General features: G+C 37.5%; 2 protein-coding genes across 3 annotated transcripts in view; one reads left to right on the top strand and one right to left on the bottom strand.

Annotated features, from left to right (window-relative positions):
• Nucleotides 1–7,408, top strand: part of slc7a10a (solute carrier family 7 member 10a) — a 26,923-nt gene extending 19,515 nt beyond the window's left edge. The window contains exons 6-11 of the mRNA XM_051899647.1: nucleotides 323–446; nucleotides 535–638; nucleotides 726–822; nucleotides 3,232–3,381; nucleotides 3,487–3,664; nucleotides 3,758–7,408. Coding sequence (XP_051755607.1) covers nucleotides 323–446; nucleotides 535–638; nucleotides 726–822; nucleotides 3,232–3,381; nucleotides 3,487–3,664; nucleotides 3,758–3,855 — 751 coding nt within the window. The 3' untranslated portion in view covers nucleotides 3,856–7,408. The remainder of the gene's footprint in view (nucleotides 1–322; nucleotides 447–534; nucleotides 639–725; nucleotides 823–3,231; nucleotides 3,382–3,486; nucleotides 3,665–3,757) is intronic.
• On the bottom strand, nucleotides 5,872–24,021 carry lrp3 (low density lipoprotein receptor-related protein 3). 2 transcript variants are annotated; one of them, XM_051899646.1, is made up of 9 exons: nucleotides 23,896–24,021; nucleotides 23,138–23,377; nucleotides 20,249–20,387; nucleotides 16,727–16,932; nucleotides 14,786–15,180; nucleotides 14,016–14,237; nucleotides 12,372–12,844; nucleotides 10,813–10,945; nucleotides 5,872–9,822 (listed from the first exon to the last, which is right to left on the bottom strand). In XM_051899646.1, the coding sequence occupies exons 2-9, from the start codon at nucleotides 23,220–23,222 to the stop codon at nucleotides 8,983–8,985; spliced, it is 2,493 nt and encodes an 830-aa protein (XP_051755606.1). In that variant the 5' UTR covers nucleotides 23,223–23,377; nucleotides 23,896–24,021; the 3' UTR covers nucleotides 5,872–8,982. The 2 variants fall into 2 exon arrangements, with proteins under 2 accessions (XP_051755606.1, XP_051755605.1); XM_051899645.1 differs by having other exon boundaries at nucleotides 23,138–23,399; nucleotides 23,896–23,913.

The raw sequence follows: 24,021 nt of genomic DNA, 5'->3' as shown, positions 1-24,021 counted from the left end.
AAAAGAAGCAAAAAACAGAGCAAAAATAATTAAATAACTAAATTAATTAACCAAAAAATAATTAACCAAATGTACTAAAGAACTGCTATGAGGTATCTGAATATAGTTTGTGTGTGTGTGTGCTGTAAGGCCTATTTAAATTATTACATTTTTTCATTATTTACTTTTAATGCTTGATTTTCACAGATTTCTTACTAATTTTCACTTTTCCACATACAGTATTTTTTTTATTTTTTTTTTTATAAATCTTACAGAAAATCAGCCCAGCTCTCATACAATGTATATTGTATGATGTGTTACGGTTTCTTGTGTATCTGTCTAGGAATCTTCCACGTGCGATCTACATCTCCATCCCCCTGGTCACACTCGTCTATACTCTCACCAACATTGCGTACTTCTCCTCCATGTCCCCTCAAGAGCTGCTGGAGTCGAACGCTGTTGCTGTGGTGAGTTTCTCTGACCTCTTCTGCAGAAACAATACACTATCAGGTGCTTTGTTAAATCGGTGTCTGTTTTTTGTGTGTTGTGTTGCAGACATTTGGAGAGAAGCTGCTAGGAATGTTCTCCTGGGTGATGCCCATCTCTGTAGCTCTTTCCACCTTTGGGGGGATTAACGGATACTTGTTTACCTCTTCTAGGTAAAGAAACACAAGCACTATTTTACAGGCCTAATACAGCCACCCCTAAACCAGAGTATTCACCGCTTCATTGCCCATCCTCCACAGGTTGTGTTTCTCAGGCGCCAGAGAGGGTCACCTGCCCTACCTGTTGGCTATGATCCACCTTAAGAGCTGCACACCAATCCCCGCCCTGCTCGTTTGTGTGAGAGAGAAAGAGCTATTCACACACACAGCACATGCAACATAACACTGCTTTCAGTCTGCATGATTTGGTCTAAACAGGGTCCAGAATGTTTTGTGAACAGATCACTCAAACCACATTGAAAGGTAACAGAAAAGTCATGTGATTGTGTTTGTTGTATAAACACTTACTAATCTGTCCTGATGCGTTCTGGACAACCGTGAAGGACCGCCTACTCACTTGTCAATCAATCTGCACTAAAAAAGGGTTCAACAACAACATTTACTCATAAAGCACATTTAAGCACAATATAAATTGATAGAAAAAAAAATGGCTGTGCATAAGCAGGTCTAAACAATAAACACAACAGCTACAGACATCCAAAAGCTAAAGAATAAAAATAAGATTTAAGAGTAGACTTAAAAATGTCCAATGAAGGAGCAGACATCACATGAAAGGGGAGACTATTCCAAAGCTTGGGCCCAACCACAGAAAAGGCCAGATCACCCTTTGATTTATAGTGATTCGAAGATCTAAAAAAGGGTTCAAACTTTGCTGGTTATGTGCTCCTTTTACAATAACTAACTAAACAAAAAATGGGAAAATACTTTTTTTATTTACTTCACAGAACTTCACGGATTTGCTTTTCATGAACATTCAATGACACAGATCATATGAAGCACATTAAAAGTTACTATAGCAGTTGAACTAAAATATGTCACAAAACATCTAATTTATGGTGAGATTACAATTTTAAAGCAAGCGTGGTGACCTGGTGTTTTCTTTTTGATTCACATTAAATAAGTGGTTCTCAACCAGGGGGGCCCCAGCAAACTACCAAGGGGGGGTCACTGAATGAATTCAATTTGTTTAGGCCTGGTTTCACAAACAGGGTTTAGATTAAGCCAGGATTTAGTCTCAGCCTCAGACGTCACGCCCACGGACCGTTGGCTGAATGTCTGATGCATATGGCACACTTATCTGGAAACACTTCAGGAGTTTCAAAGTCATCATCTGGTTGGTTGAATTCTATGGGATGTCCAGGAGACGTGTGTGTCGCATTCTTTAATGGTCCGCCTGGAAACAAATGCCATGACGCCAAACCCCCTCTTGGAAAAGAACGCAGTTGTGTTTACAGCTGTGACAATGAGTGCTTACCAGGGTCAACTAAACGCTTTGAAAAGTATGTGAAGTTCACGGCTCCATTGTTACAGTAAACTTGCACAACGTTCTTGAATGAATAATTTATTAGATTAATGCGGTCTGTTATTGTAGGGACATAGACTTAACATTTTCACGGAAGGTCTGGCTACGGAAGACTAGCCAGGATTTGGCCTTAGTTCAGTTAGGACATTTAAGTAGCTTTTATGAACATGCCTTAGAAAAAAACATTACTGGTGTGCATCTTGAGACAAAACAATGGCATTGACATATTTTAAGATATGTCAGTACAAGTTGCTTTCAGTTAAAACAGCTCAAACATGCATTTTAGTCTAGGACTAGCTTAAGCCTTGTCTGTGAAACCAGTGTAAATGTATTAAAACTTAATCTAACCTAATTAAAATGCTAAAAAAAAAAAAAATTAAAAATCTAAATCCAAACTGAGATTAATATTTTTCCCCTCAATAAATGATGTTTTTATTGAAGAACTACAGAATTAGAATCTTGAATATTACAGAATCACAAAATGAATCATGGTTAATTAAAGGATTAGTTCACTTTCATATTAACATTTCCTGATAATTTACTCACCCCCATGTCATCCAAGATGTCTATGTCTTTCTTTCTTCAGTCGAAAAGAAATTAAGGTTTTTGATGAAAACATTTCAGGATTATTCTCCTTATAGTGGACTTCAATGGCCTCCAAACGGTTGAAGGTCAAAATTAGTTTCAGTGCAGCTTCAAAGGGCTTTAAACGATACCAGGCGAGGAATAAGGGTCTTATCTAGAGAAACGATCGGTCATTTTCTAAAAAAAAAAAAAAAATGTCTTTATAAACACAAATGATCGCCTTGCAAGTGCTTCTGCCATACCGCCTTCCGGATTCTTCAAAAAGCTTACGCTGTATGTCCTACACCTTCCCTTACGGATAAAACGGAACCGGCGCCGCGTTTGTTCCGTAAGTTGAATAGGGAAGGTGTAGGACATACTATAATCCTGGAATGTTTTCATCAAAAACCTTAATTTCTTTTCGACTAAAGAAAGAAGGACATGAACATCTTGGATAAATCAACATTTCCAGTTTATGTTAATTAAAAAGTTTGAGAAAACAAGCAGTGTTGTCATTATTACAACATAAAATGCCGGAAGAAAATATCTTAGCCAATATGTGGGGCCATCGAGTCAAAAAGGTTGAGAATCGCTGTATTAGACGAATCTTATACCAGGTGCAAACCAGGTCTAAGTGTCTTTCTCTCTTGTTCTCCATAGTGTACGGCCACCATAGTGATCCTGTGTATTGGAGACACTCATAACTTGATAAACTACGTGTCTTTTATAAACTACCTCTCATATGGAGTCACTATAGCTGGGCTGCTGTACTACAGATGGAAGAAACCCAAACTAGTCAGACCCATCAAGGTACTTGAGTTGCCACCTACAGACCTCATCAGGAAGATGGATTTAGATTGACTGGTCAGTGTTTTGGTTTTATTCACCTCCCTCTTCTTCTCTCACTTTGTGCAGGTAAACTTGTTGGTCCCTTGCAGCTATCTAGTGTTCTGGGCAGTGTTGCTGGGCTTTAGTCTGTACTCGGAGCCAGTGGTGTGTGGTATGGGGCTGGTGATCATGCTCACTGGTGTCCCCATCTACTTCATTGGAGTTCAGTGGAAGAACAAACCATACTGGGTTTACAGTGCTGTAGGTGAGCAAGACCAGCCAAAACTTCTTTGCATTGTTTTGTTAGCACTCTGCAATGAAAAACCATCTGACATCTGTAAATGTGCATGTGTTTCAGAGAAAGTCACCTATCTGGGGCAGAAGTTGTGTTATGTGGTCTTCCCCCAGGATGATCCTTCTGAAATACAGCCTCTTACAGAGAAATCGGAGCTGTGAGCATCAGCACAGGACTTCTTCCACTCCTGTTTGGAATAGCAAAGACCTGTTGTCCATCCGTTATTGAGTGTTTTCCTTGTCTGATGCTGTATGTGAGGAGATGCTCCCCAGAAGCTCCTCTGAGACTCAGCCATCACAGCAGAAGAAACAGAAATTTTACGTTTTCTCACTCAGACATCACATTTCTTAGTTGAAACAGTTCTCCCCTCGCATACATTCGTCCGGACATCACCTTGTAATTGAACGCACCCTCCTCCTGTCCTGTCAGAGCTGAATTCCTATGTCGTCTTCATGTTTTCTCTGGGAGTTGTTCGTTTTTTGAGAACTGTTGGTGTATTCTCATGTGCCTTACAGGATCTCTCTGTATTTGAGGTTATTATCTTTACTTTAAGTAGACCTTTTTATTAGTAATCCCCTGTAAGTGAGCAACTTCTTGAAGCCTGTTTACCTTTTAACAGTTTTCTGAAATCTAAACTCCATTTGTGAGTCTGAACTTTCTCACCTAGAGGATTAGGCCTTGTCCTCTAGTCCTCCTAATTATTACTTACTCCCTCAAGCAAAAAACGTAATAACGTCTAGCTGCGCTCAACTGTCTATGCAAGAATAGTCTAGGCACTTTAATGTAGTTACCTATTTTTAGCTCATATTGCACGCTAAACTTATTGCCATGCTTCCTGAATAAGCAACAATCTCCTGCCACTGTTAAACAGAGGCTCTGCCCCAGCACTCATTAGCACTGCCAGTCTTTTAGCCTTATGCTGATGATAGGAACCATGAGATGTTCCAAGTTCATTCTTTTTGAATAACATTATGTACATAAAAGGTGCTTTACATTTTAAAAAAATCTCTAGGGCAGACACTTTTAACTGTTATCCAAAAGGAGATGTAGTCCTCCACCCATTAATGCCTTTAGATAACAAGACATTAGTCTATTTTGGCTTTGATTTTGGGCACTGAACATGGACATTCCACTGAGCTATATGCAACAGCGATGATATCCATCTTTTCATTTGAAACTGACCACCAAACCGAAGTCAAACAGATTTTGGATCTGAAGGAGTTGATTAGAGGCTTTTGCACTTGAGCGCCCTCTTCAGGTCAGATCTTTCTAGACACACAATCATACCCGGTATGAAGACCCCAGTGCTCATTTCTTTCCATGTGTCCAGCTCAGTGTCTCTCAGCGATGTCCGCCAAGACTAGCAGTGTTCATGCTCTCACTGCCCACAGCGGCAAAGGCACAATGAAAAGCACAGTACAGTGAAATCTTAATGTAAATATTGCTTAAAATTTCAAATACATCAGGGATTCATTGTGAAATCACATTCCTGACATTAGTAAAGTGTGAAATGTATGTATTAAGTATACATATGTTTCATATTGTATGCACTATAGACATGTATGCTGATATACTTGTGTTTTGTAAAAAAAAAAAGTTAAAAGGTGTTTATCAATAACAATATTAGCACATTAAATTTAATTCTAAAAAAAGGTTGCAAGTAATAATTGTGTGTTACTCTCTCTGTGTGTGTTTGAGTAAGGACATGAAACCTTTGCATTCTCATTTTGAAAGCTGCGTCCTCCAAAAGGTCACAAAAAACATCACATAATGTAAACAATTTGTCACAAAATAAGAATATGTGAATAACTCAATTTTGACAAAAATGTCAGACAGAACCTTATAATTCCAAGGGGACGATATGTCATTGATGCTTCCTCAATTCAGAAAAGTTACCATTATATTGTAAAGACAGAGATTTGTGCCACACAATAAATAACAGTCAATTTTATAATGATTACTTTTCTGAAATGAGACACAGTTTACAGTATTTTACAGAAACATGCTAACTTTAGAATCCTATCTGTTTAGTAACTATGGCAAGGGAGGGTTAGGATCTTAAGACTTCTGGGAGGAAGTTTCTGTAAAATGTCCCCTGGTCTATGTATGCTAAAGGGCTAATTGCGTTCTTCAGGGAAGATTATGATTATGAATGACTCTATCCAGATAACAATAAATTAGTCTGAATATTTAATGGAGAAATGTGCGTTTAATTCAAGGTACAAGTAAACACAGTATTTTTCATCTTTCCAGGAAATGAAATCCATCAAAGCATAACCAGTTTGGAAGGGGAACATTTTTTAAATATATTTACAAAATATGTTAAAGGTAACCATAGACTGCAATGAGAAAAAAAAAAAAAAGAGTCAGTCCAGGGCCGTGGTTCCCAACCAGGGGCCCCATTAAACTTCCAAGGAGGCTGCATGATGACAAGTTATTTTAATATAATTAACTTAAATAATTTTAGTTAAAATGCTAAACACACACAAATCAAAATCATAATTCTCTTCCCTCCTCAATACCTATTGTTTTTATGCTAGCTCAAACAGTTCTTGAAACTTCTGGAAACACAAAATGAATCTTGATTAATTACATTTCAACACTACTTTTTGTTATTAAAAAAATGGGGGTCTTCAAATATTGTGTTGGACAATGGATGGCCTCCGAGTCAAAAAGGTTGAGAACCACTGGTCTGCTGGCCGAATAACCCCAAAGACATTACTGTGGCTGTATCTGTTGATTAATCTTGTCCATTGAATTTTATTTGAATTCTTCAGGACACTATTTAAGAAATGTCAAAGAAATAGTCACAGATACTGCAAGGAAGTAAAGTATCTTAGCAGGACTTTTTTTAAGCAATTTTAATTGAACCCAGAAAATGCATGACTTCCCTAATGGCACTGAATCTAAATGCTTTACAATGTAATAAAACATCATTTGCATCTGTATAAAATCTGTGAATCTCTGAAATGGCACATTCTTGAACTTCTGGGATCAGACAAAAGATCATGCAGTCTGAGCAAGGAGGATGGAGACGTGAGAAATAACAAGCAGTCGGCCAGCAGAGAGAATGAATGAAGGAACAGACTGACCCCTTCAAAGATGGGACCAGCTTTTTAGTTTGATTAGTTCTGGACCAGGACCAAATGTGCTAAAGCAGCAAGTATGGCTATCACAGAGTATGTGGCACTACATTTAAAAACACAGAACATACATTCAGGGAAAAGGCAGCAACGTAATCTTACTAGCAAACAAGCGCCTCCAGTGACAAATGCATGAATGCAAATGAAATTGAAAAACAAAGACACAAACTGGTGTGAGCTCAAACACAAATGTGATATTGAGTCATTTTCCCATGACTTTGTGATGTCCTGATTGCTTCAGAACTTCAGACTACAGCTGTTAACAAGGAAACTCACATTAACTGCTTCTCTCTCATTAACCATTTTACAATCCCTGAGTTCTGCTTCCCTTAAGAAAAGACTTGGTCTTTTACATGGGGAAAAAGCTTAACAATAACTCATGTCATTGCTGGACCTGCCATGATATTACAGTCTGGTGGCCAGACTAACAAACAAACCTTAAATACAAAAAAGCTGATATAGATCATCACTAAATGAGCACAAAGCTCCAGTAGTCTGAGTGTATAAAATCTTACACTACCATTCAAAAGATTGGGGTCAATATGATTTTTTTTTTTTTTTTTTTTTTTTTTTTAAAGAAATGAATCCTTTTATTTAGCATAGATGCATTAAATTGATGTTACAAAAAAATTGACAGTTTTTTTTAATCAAATAAATGCAGCCTTGGTAAGCATAAAAGACTTTTCAAAAACATTAAAAAACCTTACTGACCACAAACTTTTGAACAAACGTAGAGCACAACCAACAATCACTCAGATCTGAATGTGTAAAGCATAATTCTGACACAACTGTCTGGTTCAGATAAACATGACATGAGTGCAGGAATGTTACCCTTTGTAGGCGACACGGTGAATCTCTTATAAGGCGTTGGGGAGGTGAGAGGAAACTCTGAAGCCTTTTCAGAGTTTCTGAAGGTCATAGCTGAATGTTATTGATGAGAAGTAGAGATTCAAGCAAATGAAGTTCAGTGTTATTGACATGATATTCCATGAGGGATAGTATCTATGCACATATGTGTGCTTTAGTGTTGTAGCCACATTCATAAGGTTTTTGGTGATTTCTAGCATGTGAACAATCATACCGAATGCTGGAGCTGAACTGTGAGATAATCTGATCAAGTATGACCAAAGAAAAAACTGCAGTGTCTGAGCTGAGGTCAACTCTCCTGTGTTCTACTCTGACAGGGCAAACATTCTGTGACTACAAGGCTCCAAACTTTCAAGTACACTACTGTTCAAAAGTTTGGGATTGGTAAGATTTTTTAGCATATTTTGAAAGAAGTCTCTTCTTGCTCAACAAGGCTGCATTTATTTGGTCAAAAATACAGTAAATATTATGAAATATCACAGTTTATAATAACTGTTTTCTATTATAATATATTTTAAAATGTAATTTATTCCTGTGATGGCAAAGCTGAATTTTCAGCATCATTACTCTTCTGTGTCACATGATCCTTCAAAAATCACTCTAATATGTGATTTGCTGCTCAAGAAACATTTCTTATTATCAATGTTGAAAACAATTATGCTGCTTTTTTCTTCTTCATTCAATTCTAGAACAGCATTTTTTTTTAAATGGACATTTTTTGTAACAATGTAAAAGTCTTTATTGTAACTTTTGATTAATTCAATGCATCCTTGCTAAATAAAATATCAATTTCTTAAAAAACAAAAAACAATCTAACTGACCCCAAACCTTTGAATGGTACTGTATGTTTACATGCACTTCAATTTCAGTCTAACTAAAGCAATAATTTGTCTTTTTAAAATGTAATGTAAACGCTTTAGCCTGACTGAAATAGAACCAGTCTGGTTTTTGCAAAGTCGGACTAACAGACCCAGGCGTGACTGGAGTTCGGCTTCATGTATACACGTTATTCAGACTACAATTGGCCTTGGCATTGTGACATTCTCCAAAAGACAGAGGTAACGTACAAGGTATTTAATCCTTCAAATATCTGCATTCAAATTGTGCCATATATTCAGTCAGATGAAGACTGTAGCTCGTCTTTGCAAAAAGCTTGATTACAGCTGTGCATGTAAACATACTTTATGACTCTAAATGCAAGGCTGTTGGTTGAACCTAGTAAGGCTCACTGTGTTGGCACAAAATCAGAATGGGGGGAGGGGGGTGGATAAAGGCTTCTCAGTGCACTAACAGAATCTCATCATCCTCTTCCTCACTAGTTGTGAGTCTGCAAAGCCTGACACAATCACCGGGAACATCTTCCGTTCCTGATGATTTCCTGGAGTGTCCGTGAGCATCTGTAAGCGAGTCTGTGTGTGGTTTTCTGAATGTAGGAAAGCTCCTCTGCTCCTCAGACTGACTGCTGGAGGACATTGGTGACTCTGGGGAAGAAAGTGGCGAGATGCCCACAGAGGTGTAGCGTAGGAGAGAGACTCCTCTGAGCTCTGCAGCTAGTTCCTGCACCAGCCGTCTGGAGGATCTCGACCGGCTCGTGCTACGTTTGGGGCTATCGGGGGGTCCAGGAGGACTATCGGCATCTTTATGTTTTGGGGAAATGCCCTGTTTGGGTCTCGCTCTCATCCCTTCTGAACTTCTGTCATCTTCATCATCTTCATCCTCCAGGGTGTCAGAGGTGGAGCGGGGCGAGCTGGGTGAGGGCAGAGAGAGAGGAGAGGCCGGAGACTCTCTGTCAGGTAGGCAGAGGGCCTCAGTGTGAGCCTGCAGCGCCAATCCCAGCGCCACCGTCGAACAGGGTGACGGAGTCTGTCCCGCGCTCTCTCGCGACTCCTCGCCGCCATCGTCCGCTGTGTTGTAGCTGTGGAGGCTCAGATCGGAGTGCGTGTTTGTGTGTGTGGGACCCGGAGGCGTGAGGAGTGGGATCTGACCCCGTAACCGAGAGCCACGATGGAACAGGCGATTCCACAGACGACCAAGCCGCCTCCGTGACGAGGAACGACGAGAGGAGTGACGGCGAATCTGCCTCCGCATAGCCGAACGGAGATTCTGCAGAACAGACGCCTGAGAGAGACAGAAAACTCTACAGTTGCCATGGAGACAGCATTTGCCTTTTTAATCACATGATGCAAACTAGTGTACTTAAAGTAAGAAATAATTGATGATGGGTCATTGAATAATTAAAAAATAAGCCTCATCCGAGGTGGTAATTCATCTTGGATGTGCATTATTTTTCAATAATTCAACTTACCACAGTTACCACAGTTCAAGACATTGTTCAGATGTTTTATTTCAAGCCATTTGTTTTTGTTCTTAAATGCTCTTGTGTGTGTAGAACTAATTTCTTATGCATTTCATCTTAAACCTCTGTTGTTAATTTGTAGCACTAAAATATGCAGTCCATTGATAAATGGCATATAGCTTTTCAGTTAAGAAATATTTTATCAAAGAAAATTGATCGTGGGGCAGCGAGAAAAAGAGCAGGAGAAAGAATCAGATAATAGATAATAAAAAGTAATTTAGTGGGAAAAAATGGAAATTGTTTGTCATTTTTTATCATATTTGTTTGCTTTGTGTCTTTGTGGGTTTTGTGGGAATCTTAACTGAACTGGCACAACCCACAGGAAGTTGAACTGGAATTTGATTTGGAATTAAAGGAAGTAGAATTTACTGAATTACAATTCAGACAAACAGGTAAAGTCAATCTGAGAAATGAAGCATTTTTTTTTTTTCATTTTAGGTCTAAAAATGTATTCAATATAAAGCGGAAATAAAGAAATAAATAAAATACAAATATCTAAATGGTAACATTTCAAACGCATAAATCTGTGTTTTAAAACACATCAATATGCAAAACATTTTAAACTTTCTGACAAGACATTGCCAAGCCATTATTCAAACTTTGTCGTCCTTTTCTAGTTAAAAATTACTCGTACTGCAATTGTTTGAATTTCTATTAATTTGAGTTCATTTAAATTGTACTTCCCTAAACTCAAATTTGAAAAGCTATCTTGTATATTACCTTAATTGAAATTCAATGTCATATTGACACACCTGCGTGGGGTTGTAGACTGGAAAGTCATCCACTGGAGGTATGAGACCTTGAGCTATCAGTTGACCATAGGAGGGTGGAGCCTCCCTCTGAACAAACTCCGCCTCTAGTCGGGTCATCTGGGTTTCAAAAGCTCTAATGAGAAAAAGGAACATATAAAGATCTCTTTTATAAATATGCTGATTGTTGCCATTTAAAAATGTAAGAAAAAACTGCACACATGCAGGCAGGGTTTCTCTTGAGAATCTCCAGGAGCTGTTAACCAGCAGACCAGCGGTACTTTGACAGTTTGATGAAGTGCAGGTATCTTGGGTGCTGCTGTGTCTTTACAAGGCTAACTGGAGAAAAATTGTGCATCACCTCCCAGAGCAACATATGGGCCATTACTGGAGATCCAATTATGTTTAAAGTGAAACAAGAGAGTCATCCCTCACTTCAGGTTGGGATCAACTTGTGCTTTTGTAGCTTTCAGCAATAGGTTTCAAGATTAAAGCACTTAGTCATTTCTGTTTCCTACCGACTATGTGTGTGTCAATATCAGTATAGTTTTATATAATGCCATGTCAGCATCTGTGGCTATCTTCATGGCAAATACTCATTACAAAAATTACAATATATAATTACAATACAATATAATATTACAATTAATATTATATAAGATTTTTAACATTAACATGATAAAAAATCTAAAACCTTTTTTGGTAAAATTTGACTAAACAAGTCAGTAAGTGAGCTTACTTCCTAAAAATGTTTTCTACAAAAGCAGGACAGCCCAATAAAATATGTTTAATGGAAAGGGGGGTCTTGCAGAACATACATAAAGTTGGGTCTTCGCCAATCTTGTATGACCTATACGACATCTGGTGAACATAACTTGATCTGATCTTGTTTTAAGGGAGATTAAAATTCTGCTTGAGATTTCAGGATGAATTTCATATAATTTATTATTTGTACAGGTATCCAACTCATCTTGCCATCGATTTAACACAAAATAAGGAACATTACCAATTAAAAAAGAAAAGAAAGGATAAACACTGACACGCTGCAAAAAGTAATAAAAATGTTCTTAACATTTTGTCTTTTTTTCCAATGTTTTTTAATGTTTTGTAAACATCATTAGAAAAAGACAAAAGAGGTAAAAGTTTTTTTTTTAATCTTGCCATTACATTTGCCACACTTTGCCATTACATTTTAAAGTACATTAAGATATTTCACAATATTACTGTTTTTTTACTGTATTTTGATCAAATAAATGCACTCTTGTAAGTTCTTTCAAAAACACATATTTAAATATTAAAGGAAAAATTTTGTGAGAAAAAAGTTGCTAATGGGTTAATAAAAATAAAACGTATTATCTTTCTTTTGATTATCAGATAGATATATCTTGTTTTCTAAAGACAAAACAGATAAACAATATAGATAAAATAAACAATAAAGATTTTAAATAAGGAAAAGCCATATACCTTGGAAAAAATAAAGAAAAATCGAAGAATCACACATTTCCTGACTTATTTTGCGTTGAGTTTAAATGCAGACAGTAAGAAGATGGAAATGACCTCACCTGTACTCTCTTGTCCTGAGCGAATAGAGTTTAAAGGCACAACCCAGAGCAATGACCAGCAGCAGGCCGCAGACCAAGCTGCCAATTAGAGCCGCTGTGATCACCTTCCTGGGCACAGATGCCAGACAGTCTCTTTCATCACTGCCATCGAGACAGTCCTCTTGCCCGTCGCACCGCCACGTCTCAAAGATGCACAGGTTGGTTCCGCAGTGGAAGTTTCCAGGCTGGCAGACAAAGCAGTTTTTCTCATCCGAGCCGTCGGGGCATTTCTTCTGGTTGTTACACCTCTCAGAAGCTGAGTAACATGCCCCGCTGCCACCCTCACAGGGATACTCTCCCGGCTGGCACAGCGGGCAGTCCTCCTCATCTCGCCCCCCAGGACAATGCCAGTAGCCATCACAGCGCTGCAGCTCAGAGTAACAGCCCTCGTCTGTGCCACATGGATGCTCACCTGGAAAGCAGTACCCCTTAACCTGCAGAGAGAGGGGTCGAGGTTAAACACTTTTAGTGTAACAGTGTATCCATCCTAATCATAAACTGTAGTAGTAAGTTCAAATTACTTCACAGTTTTGCATATGGATATCTATAATAAAGCTGCACTGTGGAACGTTGGCCTCTCTATTGCCATCTGTGGCTGAAACATTAAGCTGCAGGTTACTTTTGGAGGTTTTTTTTGTCAGTTATGTTTCTGCAATCCAAGAACTAATAATAATGTAAACCTCAAATTTACCGTCAAATTTCACTCAACCACTTAAAATAAATAACTTATTTTTATACACTACCGTTCAAAAGTCTGGGGTTGATTTTTTAATGTTTTTGAAAGAAGTTTCTTATGCTCACCAAGGCTGCATTAATTTGATCAAAACATTAATATTGTTAAATATTTCAATTTAAAATAACTGTTATAATATATTTTAAAATGTCATTAATTCCTGTGATGGTTTTCAGCATTATTACTCCAGTCTTCGGTGTCACATGATAGTTCAGAAATCATTCTAACATGCTGATTTGCTGCTGACAAACTACTGCAAATGTTTGTCTTGACTCTTTTCAATCTATTTTGAAATCAAAATCTTTTGTAACATTGACAATGTATTTACTGTCACTTTAAATCAATGTAATGCATCCTTGCTGAATAAAAGTATTGACTTCTTTAAAAGAAAATTAACCCAAACTTGTTACTAAGTGCCTTAAACAAACACTAAACATCATACAAAGAATTGTTGCCATTAATTTGAAAAACTTGGGCAATTCTAATGATTATTTCATCCTCAAAAGCCCTTCTATCAAACACTGTAAAAACGACTCTGTTTCTAAGCCTAGTGATTAAAAAAAACATTTATGTGCCCTTACAATCAGAAGTTGCATACAGCCAAACAATAAGATTAGAGCTTGTCAGATGAAGGAAGTATTTTCTAGTATTGTGAATTTGTGTGCAGTCAGTGAATGGAATGTGGTCTGAGGCTAAGACAATACAGATGCGTGACTATACAGATGCACGGAAGCACATAAAGACCAGACAGTTCTACGCTGTACTGATGCAAAGCATTCTAACAAAACAGGCAATGTCAATGAAAAATGGAGAGCATCATTTATTAGCAGGAAGCATACAAATGGTCATTAGCATGACCGAGAATAAGAGACCTGGTATGTGGCATTGAATCCGTGTCCAGGGCTGTGTGGTTTAGCATGATAGAAGATGCTCATCTGTCCCTGGGAAGACTCCAGCAGGGCTCGTCTGTGGTTATTATGGTGGGAGAGACTCTGCAGAAGACGTTCTGCTCGCTCTCCCAAACCATCGTAAACACGCACAGAGTCTCCCACACCCAGCTGTAGGTCCACCTGCAGCACCAGCGGCTTTGGGTCCTAAAGCAAAAACAGTCCAGAGTAACACCGTAAGTGATTCAATCATTCTTGCACATTCTGGACTGGCAAAAAAAAAGGTAATTGGGGGGATTTTTCTAATAAACCTTTTTTTTGGAATCAGCAGTTGAAATCATTTTGGAAAATTCTGATATTAGAATAGAACTACACGATGTTTAGGGAGCAACATTGTTTTGACTGTAAAACTGTAAAATGACTTTAAAACTATGATTTAAACAACTTTACAGTTCAAATAATACATGTTTTGACAAAGTACAAAGTTTTATAAAATCATAAACTGCACATTTCAGCCTAATAATAAGGACTGTGTATGCTACTGGTCTGAAAAAAAATTGGCAAATGGGCTGAATGAAAATGCAAAATCACTCTCTCACAGTAGGTGGTGCTTATGTAAAAGTGGAAATACAATAGTTACCCCTGTACAGAACGAAAAAAAATCATATTTGCAATGTTGCAATGATTCAGTGTCATAAAGACCAATTTTGCAGAAAGGCATCTTAAAATGAGAATGACTGAGGTTCTTATCATACTTGTGTGTCCAGGAACCACATGCAGTGAAGATCTGTGCCGCTGCTTCTGTTTGGACGGAAAAAATCAGGTGAAGCAAATGTCCCGTAGAAGTTGACTAAGCGTTTTCCACAAGAAGTGTCGGGGCAGTGGGCCTCGTCGGATCCATCAGGGCAGTCCCGGGCTCCGTTACAACGTAGAGACACCGGAAGACAGCGGGTAGATTGGATATCAGAGCACTGCAAGGTGCCTGGCGGACACAGACTCACCCGGGCGGGTGTGGGTGGGGCGGCACAGATCCTTTCGTCTGTATTGTCTCCGCACTCATCCAATCCATTACAGCGCCAGGAACGTGGAACGCACTTACCGTTTCCACATAAATATTCATCGTTCTCACAACTACTTTGACCCAGTCGACCTAATGAGAAAAAAACAGACAGAGAGAAGAAGAGAACTGAGTCTTTTGCACACGTAAACACTGACACTGTTGAAATAAGCCAATCAAATCTACCCACTCTGCAGATGGTGTTTGCCTGGTGACAGTTTAACAAACACAGCCATTCAGTATTATTGATTGAACTGCACCTCTAAGGAAAATGCACAAATACAGCATTTCACCCCTCACACACACACACACACACACACACACACACACACACACACACACACAGACGCACACACACACACACACACACACACACACACACACACACACACACACTCAATGACAAGCACACACGTCCTGTGGAGTTGAGTAACGACAGCCCATTATCTCCTTCATCTTCATTAGCTACATATTAGATCCAACTAAATAAACAACAGTGGAGATCTGTCTAAAACACACTGACAGTAGTGCTATCCAAATATGCACATCAATTTTCACAGTATATTATGTAACAAGTGCTGCAAAGCATTAGCGTTTCATCACGGCTCTATGGCTATACACTATTGATCTTCTACGCCTGCATTCATCTGGTCAATCTGCGCTTACAGTAAATCTATATGCCACGGCAAGTTTTTTGTGATCTCACTTTGTGATTTAGCTGTTATCTAATGAAGGAACACAACTAAATCTGATGAAATATTTCAAAATCAAAAGAAAATGCATAAATTATTATAAAAATACGCCAAATTATTTTATATTAAACCCTAGAACACATGGCATCACCACTTCTTCTCAACACTGTTTGAAGGCTTAAAGTAATGGTTCACCCAAAAATTAAACATTTGCAACATTGCACTTTAAATAATGGTTTATTGGTCAGTAAGATTTTTTGTTTGTTTGTTTAATCAGTACTTTTCTTTTTTTTTTAGCAAGGATGCATTAAAACAGTAAAGACATGCATAATGTTACATTACAAATTTTCTTACATTAGATTACATTTACATACATTTACAATACACAGGGTTCCCACACCTTGGTTAACTTCAAATTCAAGGACTTTCCAGGTCCAATACCCTCAAATTTAAGGACTTAATGTGGGTTACATCGTGTTACCTTGTAAGATACATTGTTACAGTTTACATGTGTCAAACACAACTATGCAAAAAAACATTTTTTTTTTTTTTTGCATTTATCTTTGGCCATATGACAGAGATCTAATATTCTATTTGTCATATTTCTGTTTTGCATATAACTGAAGAATTTTCGGTACATCCTATAGTCCTATACTGTACTCTAAAATTATGTGATATTAACTTTTGCATGGATTTTACTGAAAAGAGCTTAGGCTCATGTCAATTGTCACGAGACACGCAATAACCAATGACATTTAAAACATCGTGAGGCACTAGGTTTGAATGTGCATGAGAATAAATGAAATTTGTGTGCACTGGCAGTAGTGAAAATGATAGAAAATAAAGTTGCATAACTACTTTGGAACATAATGAGAAGGTAAATGATTACATTTTTGAGTGAATTACTCCTTGAATTGGTTCTAATGGAACACTCTAAGCTCACTCACCTCGTATATAAGACAGTCTGAAGCCCTGTGCCTGACCGGAGCTGTTGGCCTGAGAGTGGAAGTAGACCCAGACTCGTCCTCTGGAGGAAATGAAGGGAGGAGGAAGAACTGAGCCACAGAACCGATAGTCAGCTTTCCATGTGGGGCCGAGCAGCAGCCAGTCCCCCCTGCAGTCCCCCGTGTCCTCCACATCAAAGCTCTGAAAACTGGACACAGTAAACACATGGTGCTTAATGCATGCAATGGAATCTCTACCGCTTCATCAGCACTTCCACTGTAATAATGTACAAGAAAACTTCCAGAACAATATCGCAATAAATGAATTGATAAAAAAAAAGATTTACAGAAAATGTCAAATTAACGCTCTAAAAATACAACACAACTTTTACACTATCCATGCATAGCAGAGCTCTGTTTTCTTCTCTTCGAATAAAAAAAAAAACAAAGAAATGTAGCAAATTAGCTCAGAATAAATATCAGCAAAGATTCAACGGGAGCCTCCACAAATTGCATCAGGACAGTTTTAATTCAAATGGGCGAGACATGCAAGTATCAAACTTAGTCTCATTATTTGATACATTGAGTATCCTTACCCCCTTTTAAAGAAGGGCCTGTTAAAACTAAACTGATGGTTTGCTCAAGGCTGTTGATCTGCTGAATTTCAAACAATGCTGTAACTTCTTGCTTTCCTGTATTCTGCTTCAGCTCTCTCTTTCTCTTGGTAAACTATGCATGTATGTGTGTGAATGTTAGAGTAGTTAAGTGTTTAGTCTAGTTAATAAAGTCTTGTTCATGTCACACGTAAAGTTGTCCGTGTTTCATGCTCATACTGGAGTCCCTATTCATGCAGATCCTGACTACATGCTCTGAGTAGTACTGTACATAAGATTGTTATTTCCCATGACCTGGAAATGAACATTTCTTAGAATTAATAAACAATTAACACTGAGTGTTCATTGGCCAAACAGGTTAATTGATTGTAATATTAATTTTATTACATTAAGTTAATTTTATTAACTGATCCAAATATTTATAATTAATTATAACTAGTTATGATTAATTATCATATTTTGAGCTAATTTGCTACACAAAAAAACTAACTCATTGTTTTTTTTACCTTTTTCACAATAAATGGTCTTTGCAGCATATTTTCATGTCCCCATCACATTTGTCTTAATATACTGTATAAGATATTAAACAACTTTTTAAAGATAACAATTATATGATTTGTATGTTAATATATTTAAAAAATCATATCAGATTTATATTATAACAACAAAAGAGTGAGTTTTTCTTTGGTTTTTGCCATGCCAAAGTCTAAAATAAAATAAAAAAAAGTCAATTCATAAAGAAATATTATAGGTGTTTCTTACATTTCTCTAATCAAGATTCTTTCAACATGCTCACTTGAATTTCTTTTTATATAGTTGTTCCTGTGATTGACATTGCGATACCTCCTTAAATTACACACTCACATTCATTTTTTTACAGAACAGAAATGACCCTAATAATATTTCAGAGATATCAAAGAGTTAGGAATCTCAAGCATGAGAGAGTGAATATGTGCAGTGGAACTATTATTACATTAGACAGAGTACAAAAGTGCTATCAGAGTGCACACACACACACACACACACACACACACACACACACACACACACACAAAAGAGTGAGAGATAAAATCCAGCACCATTACAGAAGAATGGGCCTTTTGCAGCCAATAACTTGACAATGTTACACATCTATTGGCCTGTTCTCTTTCTTATCTCTTTCTCCTGCACACTCTCTCCAAACCCCGCTGCTTAAAGCCTCCTCTACTGTTTGTTTTACAATAATCTGAAGATGTTTCATGACCATTTGAATGACAAAACATGTCAGACGAAAACATGCTCAGGTGTTATTGAATAGATTTTAGCATAACACATAAAATGCAACCCAGTAATACAATAAGTCTGCAGAAGAATAATTCAGTTTATATGATATACTTATAATTTATATATGAATATAATTTATATTAATAATTATAATTTATATGATATACATTACTGAACTGCACTATCACTGAAATCAAATCTCACAATGAAGCCTGGTCTGATGTTCTGTTGTCCCAGCAGTAGTCTGTATAGTCATTAAAATACAGATATTCAAATTTCCTCTGGCTGTCAATCAAATGCACATACACATTATGCAAAGCTTCTGAATATTTCAGACAGGACTCAACAATAAGGATGATCTGATGACCTGATGGCCTGGGGCTGGTGCCAGAGAGGTTTGGGCCAATTGACAGAACCATCACTTCACCAGTGCTGCACTGCCACAATGTCTTATATTTGGTGATCATAAAGTGTTTTTATGCCCTACAAACTTAAATGTTTAGTTTTCTGTGATATATTAAACATTGTTGTGAAAACTGCTTATTATATGCTAAAAATGTCTGTCTGGCTGACACAGATGAGGCTTTGTCGAAGAAACAAAGATTTAGAAATAGTTGAAAATTATAAATAAATCACTGAATACCATCAGTTTCCTTTCCAGCAATAATGTAATTTAAATTAAAACCCTAAAACAATATTAGTTACTTAAAAAAAAAAAAAAAAAAAAAAATATATATATATATATATATATATATATATATATATATATATATATATATATATATATATATATCACAGTGTGCTTTCTAACATGTAAAATAAAATGTTTATTTTTTTTACCCTGGGACTAGTGAAAATATCAGCAGTCAACAGTCAAAAGTCAACAGGATCAGCGAAGAAATCTTTAATTTTAATTCTCCATCTCATCCTAGTTCTAGATGAGTGGGTTCAAATTTCCATATGCCACTCTGTCTGAGGCAATTTGAGAAATCTGTTTGATCGAGTTTAGCATAAATACCTCTACTGCAGCTTTTATACACTGAGTAATTAGCCAGTATGGACTAAAAGAAATTGAAATTCTCTTTATCGGAACTATTATCCTTTTCCAACTTTCCTCTAAGAACAGATCTCTGAAGAGAACCAGGAGATGATGTAATGCTTTTAGATAAAATCATTACATTAAAGCAGAGACAAAGCCCACAAACACACACACACACACAGCAGCGGTATGAGAGGCGAGAAATAGTACATTATAAAATCCCTGGAGTCAGCTCTAGTCATACAGCAGTCTAAGCGCTCTCATACGAAAGAATGCGCAGACTAATATACATGCGCACTTGCAAACAGGCTCATAAACATTGAAATGCACAAAACAGTTAATTAGTTTGAAAAAAAAAAAAAAAGCCCTTACATTGGTTTTTGGTCTGGAAATATCATACATTCATACAACTAGTAAAAGCCTTTGGAGACCATAACAACAGCATTTCTTCCTTGCACTGAGGAGAAATAACATTATTTCCTATATCAAGATCCCATGAACCGGACAGCTACTGAAGAGGCATTATAATCTTGCAATGTATGTTAACAGAAATAAATAAGACACTCCTCACATAATCACCACAGCGAGAGACTGCTTGTGTGCGTCTACCTTATTGTGATCACATCTCCACGGCTTCCCTGTATATTCCAGCTGCAATTCACTCCGGCTGGGTAGTTGAGGGGCCATGATGGGCTGTAGATCACTCCTCTCCTCTCAGTGTGTAACTCCACCTTACCGCCACAGGCAGCTGAGGAACACACACAGAAGACATAGGCATTGTTTGTGTGTGACCACAGCTGTCACACTGTGATTGACATGACACCAACATCACATCAGCCTTTATGGATTACTGAGTGCAGGGCAAGAATTTGATCCACTCACTCAAGAAGGATCAGAGAGAGACACACAATACTCAATTTAGTGTGGAAGTGTGTGAGAGTGTGTGCTAATGATTACGCTTTTGGACGGAAACACAATAAGACAAGAAAGAAATAGTCTGGGAAGCAACAGAAATACTGTAGTCCAGGAAGAAATGGAAAGTGCAAGTGAGTGTATAACTATTCACCGTTTTCTAATTTTCATAATCTTTTTCTCCTTTTATCTATGCTGAATCACTGTAAAGTCTCTTTAAAGAAAAAAAAGGACAGTACATGACTGTCTATTTATGTGTGTAAAAAATAAAATCTGTAAAGGAAGATGATTTAGGAAGACAATGCTTATCAAAGGTAGTTTCAAGAAAGCTGTGAGTCTTCAACTCACACTTAAACATTTGTGATTTTTGGATTTTTAATTTACATGTAAACCATTTTAATGTTTGCATTTAATTTATTATTATTATTAGTAGTAGTAGTAGTAGTAGTAATAATAATCCTTGACTTTTCCAGTCATTTGTGATTACTGGGTTTTTAAATATTGTATAATTAATATATTTAGAGCTGAACATAACAACAACAAAAATATTCTCTATAGTATTTCCATGACTTTTTATCAGAAATAGAAATCACAATTTTAAAATTCCCTTATATTTCCTCATTTGGCATGAAGTGAGATCCCTGAATATAAAAGGCAGCACATGAGGTGATATAACTCTATCATTTTTAATTATGTTTTTATTTAACCTTTATTTAACCAGGCAAATCATAAAGAACAAGTTCTTATTTTCAATAACAGCCTGGCTGGAGAGTAAAGGTCTCCTGAAAGACATGTATACAACCATACATTACAACACACATACAATAAAAAAAAAACATCATCATGTCTCCAACACTTATTCATTATCCTGCAGGATAAACGCACATCTCTCATACATCCAAGGACAGCAAAGCTGAAGAGCAGACGCTACCACCCTGTTCTTTGTGTGAGAGAACAGAAAAGAAATAACTTCTGAGTACTTTTAGATGTTGAGTCTCACATACTTTTACATCCCCAGATACAAAGACCACTCAGAACCTGAACTCAAATCAGTCTTCCCCATATTTCTTATCTGTTAGCTGCTTAAAATGGACTTTTCTGCTGTTTCACTCCTCGGAATGAAATTCTAACAAATTACCTCTACACACACAAAAAAGAACATTTTGTTGTTATTGAGATATCTGGCACTGTTTTACAATAAAAGAACATACTCATTGTCCTCATTTACCAGACAGAACATGCTCTAAAAGGAAAATGAGTCAATATCAGTAATACACACATTTAGTAGGGAGAACATGCCTGGACATGGAATATCTGTAGTCAAAGAGAAAGGCTTGTATGTGCGTGGATGAGAATGATAAGAAAGAGAGAAGAAGGTCCCTTTGTCTGTGTGTGTGAGACGAAGAGAGCTCTAGGTGTCACTGGTGCTATCAACACACCCCCACCCCCAACCAAACCCTCTTTTGTCACCACCCCACCGCCAATAAAACAGACATTCGTTCTCTTTCTGTGCTTCTGACATGAGAGGATCTGCTTGAGTAAAAGCAGATGTCTCTTTCTTACATATTCTCTCTCTTCTATCTGTGATAGTTTGCTGAGCGTTTAGCTGATCTCAACAGATCATATGTGTCTTAAACAAGCATAGAGTGCAGTCTAGTAATAGATTGTGGGTGAGATCAGTTCTCGAAAACATGGCAGATTGTGAAGTCGTTGCTTTAGCTTCAGTTTCGATGCCGTCTTGTTGTGGACATAAATGTTATTTTCAAAACTGATGCTCAGAATGCTGAAGAGGTTGAAAAAGTCACTGTGCACTAGTCATCAATGATATGTTATCAGGTTATCTGATCATAATATAGTTTTCTAAAAGATTTTTTTTCTCTACAACAATCAGGGACCGGCTAAAAAGCCAGCCGGTGATGGTTTGTTAGTCTTATGTTCTCCCAGCCCAGTTTGACCTGCTGAAAAGTGTCCCAAATCCTTTTTAAACCAACAAACCAACCAGACAGGGAGAGCAATAAACCATTTTAGAAGAGTTAAAACTGTTTTTTTTTTTTTTCAGTGGTGATTAAGTAAGTGGTAGCCTATATGTGGTGTTTTAATTACAACAAGGTGTTTAAAAATGCACGTAAACAAATTAATTTGTTTTTATCCATGAAAGACTGCACACTAATACAGATTTGTAAAAAAAAAAAAAAAAAAAAAAAAAATCTTCCAGTCGGTCTTCGAGGAGAGGAGATCAGAGACGATACCGCCGTGTTTATAACTGTCATGGCAACAAGCCAAACGCTGATCTGTCCTCCTCGATTTTCCCTGGGTGAATGCTGCAAAACCTGCGCGCGCCGCTTAACCTTTCTTTGTCATCGGTGCCATTCCCATACTTCAACATACATCACCTGTATCAGGTCTTATGAATAAAATAATATTTAATATTATTCTGAAACGTGGGCTGAAAAAAAGTAAAATGTAATAAAAAGTGATCACAGCTTCTGATTTCGAGTAAATATACCGTACATCACACTCTTTTGTTCTATTCAATATATAACAATTATATGCAATAATATCACAATCCCTAAAAAGTCTACTCACCCACACAAACCCAAGCCCAGCGTAGACAAATCCATTTCATAAGGTAAAGCCGAATCGCACCGATTCTCTCCGTCATCACCATCATCTTCTTGTTGTTGCACAGTTCAGGTCATTTCCTCATAATCCAGATTTATTTTGCTACGTATCTCATGTCGGTTTCACGCATACGGTCGATTTAACTTCTTGCTCGAGCACCAAAAGCGACGTGTCTCCCTCTTTTCGAGCGGCTCATTGCGCTGTCTGGAGGGAAAGGCAGAAAGACCTTCAGGGGAGAGACGGGATTGGAGGTTCAGCGGGGACAACGCAGGACACACAATGATTCTCAAGGAATTGCTTTTCTTGAGGCGATCACTAAACCTTTGACATTTACTTCTTTGTCACTATATAGTATGTTTTCATTATATATGGACGAGTAATAATATCGTTCACTACTTCTATAGTGGTACTTTGTGCCAAATTGCCAATTATGTAATAAGCCCTGATGCAGGGTGAAGTAATCGCGGCAATGCAGCTCAGTGGACTCCTGTCCATCGCAGACCGCTGGAGCGCATCTCATGCAAATAAATAACACTGTCTGAGGTCAATTTTAAATCACCAAGATAAAATGCAGCTGATATAAACGCCAACATTTACAACTGATACATCTTAAGAATCGACTGGGGACACTCGTGTAAGACGTTCTGCTGTAGGCTAATCATGTAAACGGAATTTTTTTCTTGCCTTGGTTTGTTTTCATGGTTTGTTTGGGGGAGACTTACCAGCTGTAAGGTCTTGGCAGTGAAAGCCTGCACTCTCGTGGACGGAGGGATGCATAGTTGTAAATCATTGCGTGCGCACCATTTTATTAGTTACATGCTGAACAATAGCATATCGTATGAGAGCCA

This window comes from Ctenopharyngodon idella, chromosome 7, assembly GCF_019924925.1.
Source record: "Ctenopharyngodon idella isolate HZGC_01 chromosome 7, HZGC01, whole genome shotgun sequence".
Lineage (NCBI taxonomy): Eukaryota > Metazoa > Chordata > Actinopteri > Cypriniformes > Xenocyprididae > Ctenopharyngodon > Ctenopharyngodon idella.
Note: the sequence above shows the minus strand (reverse complement) of the source record. Positions and strands in the feature narration are given on the sequence as shown.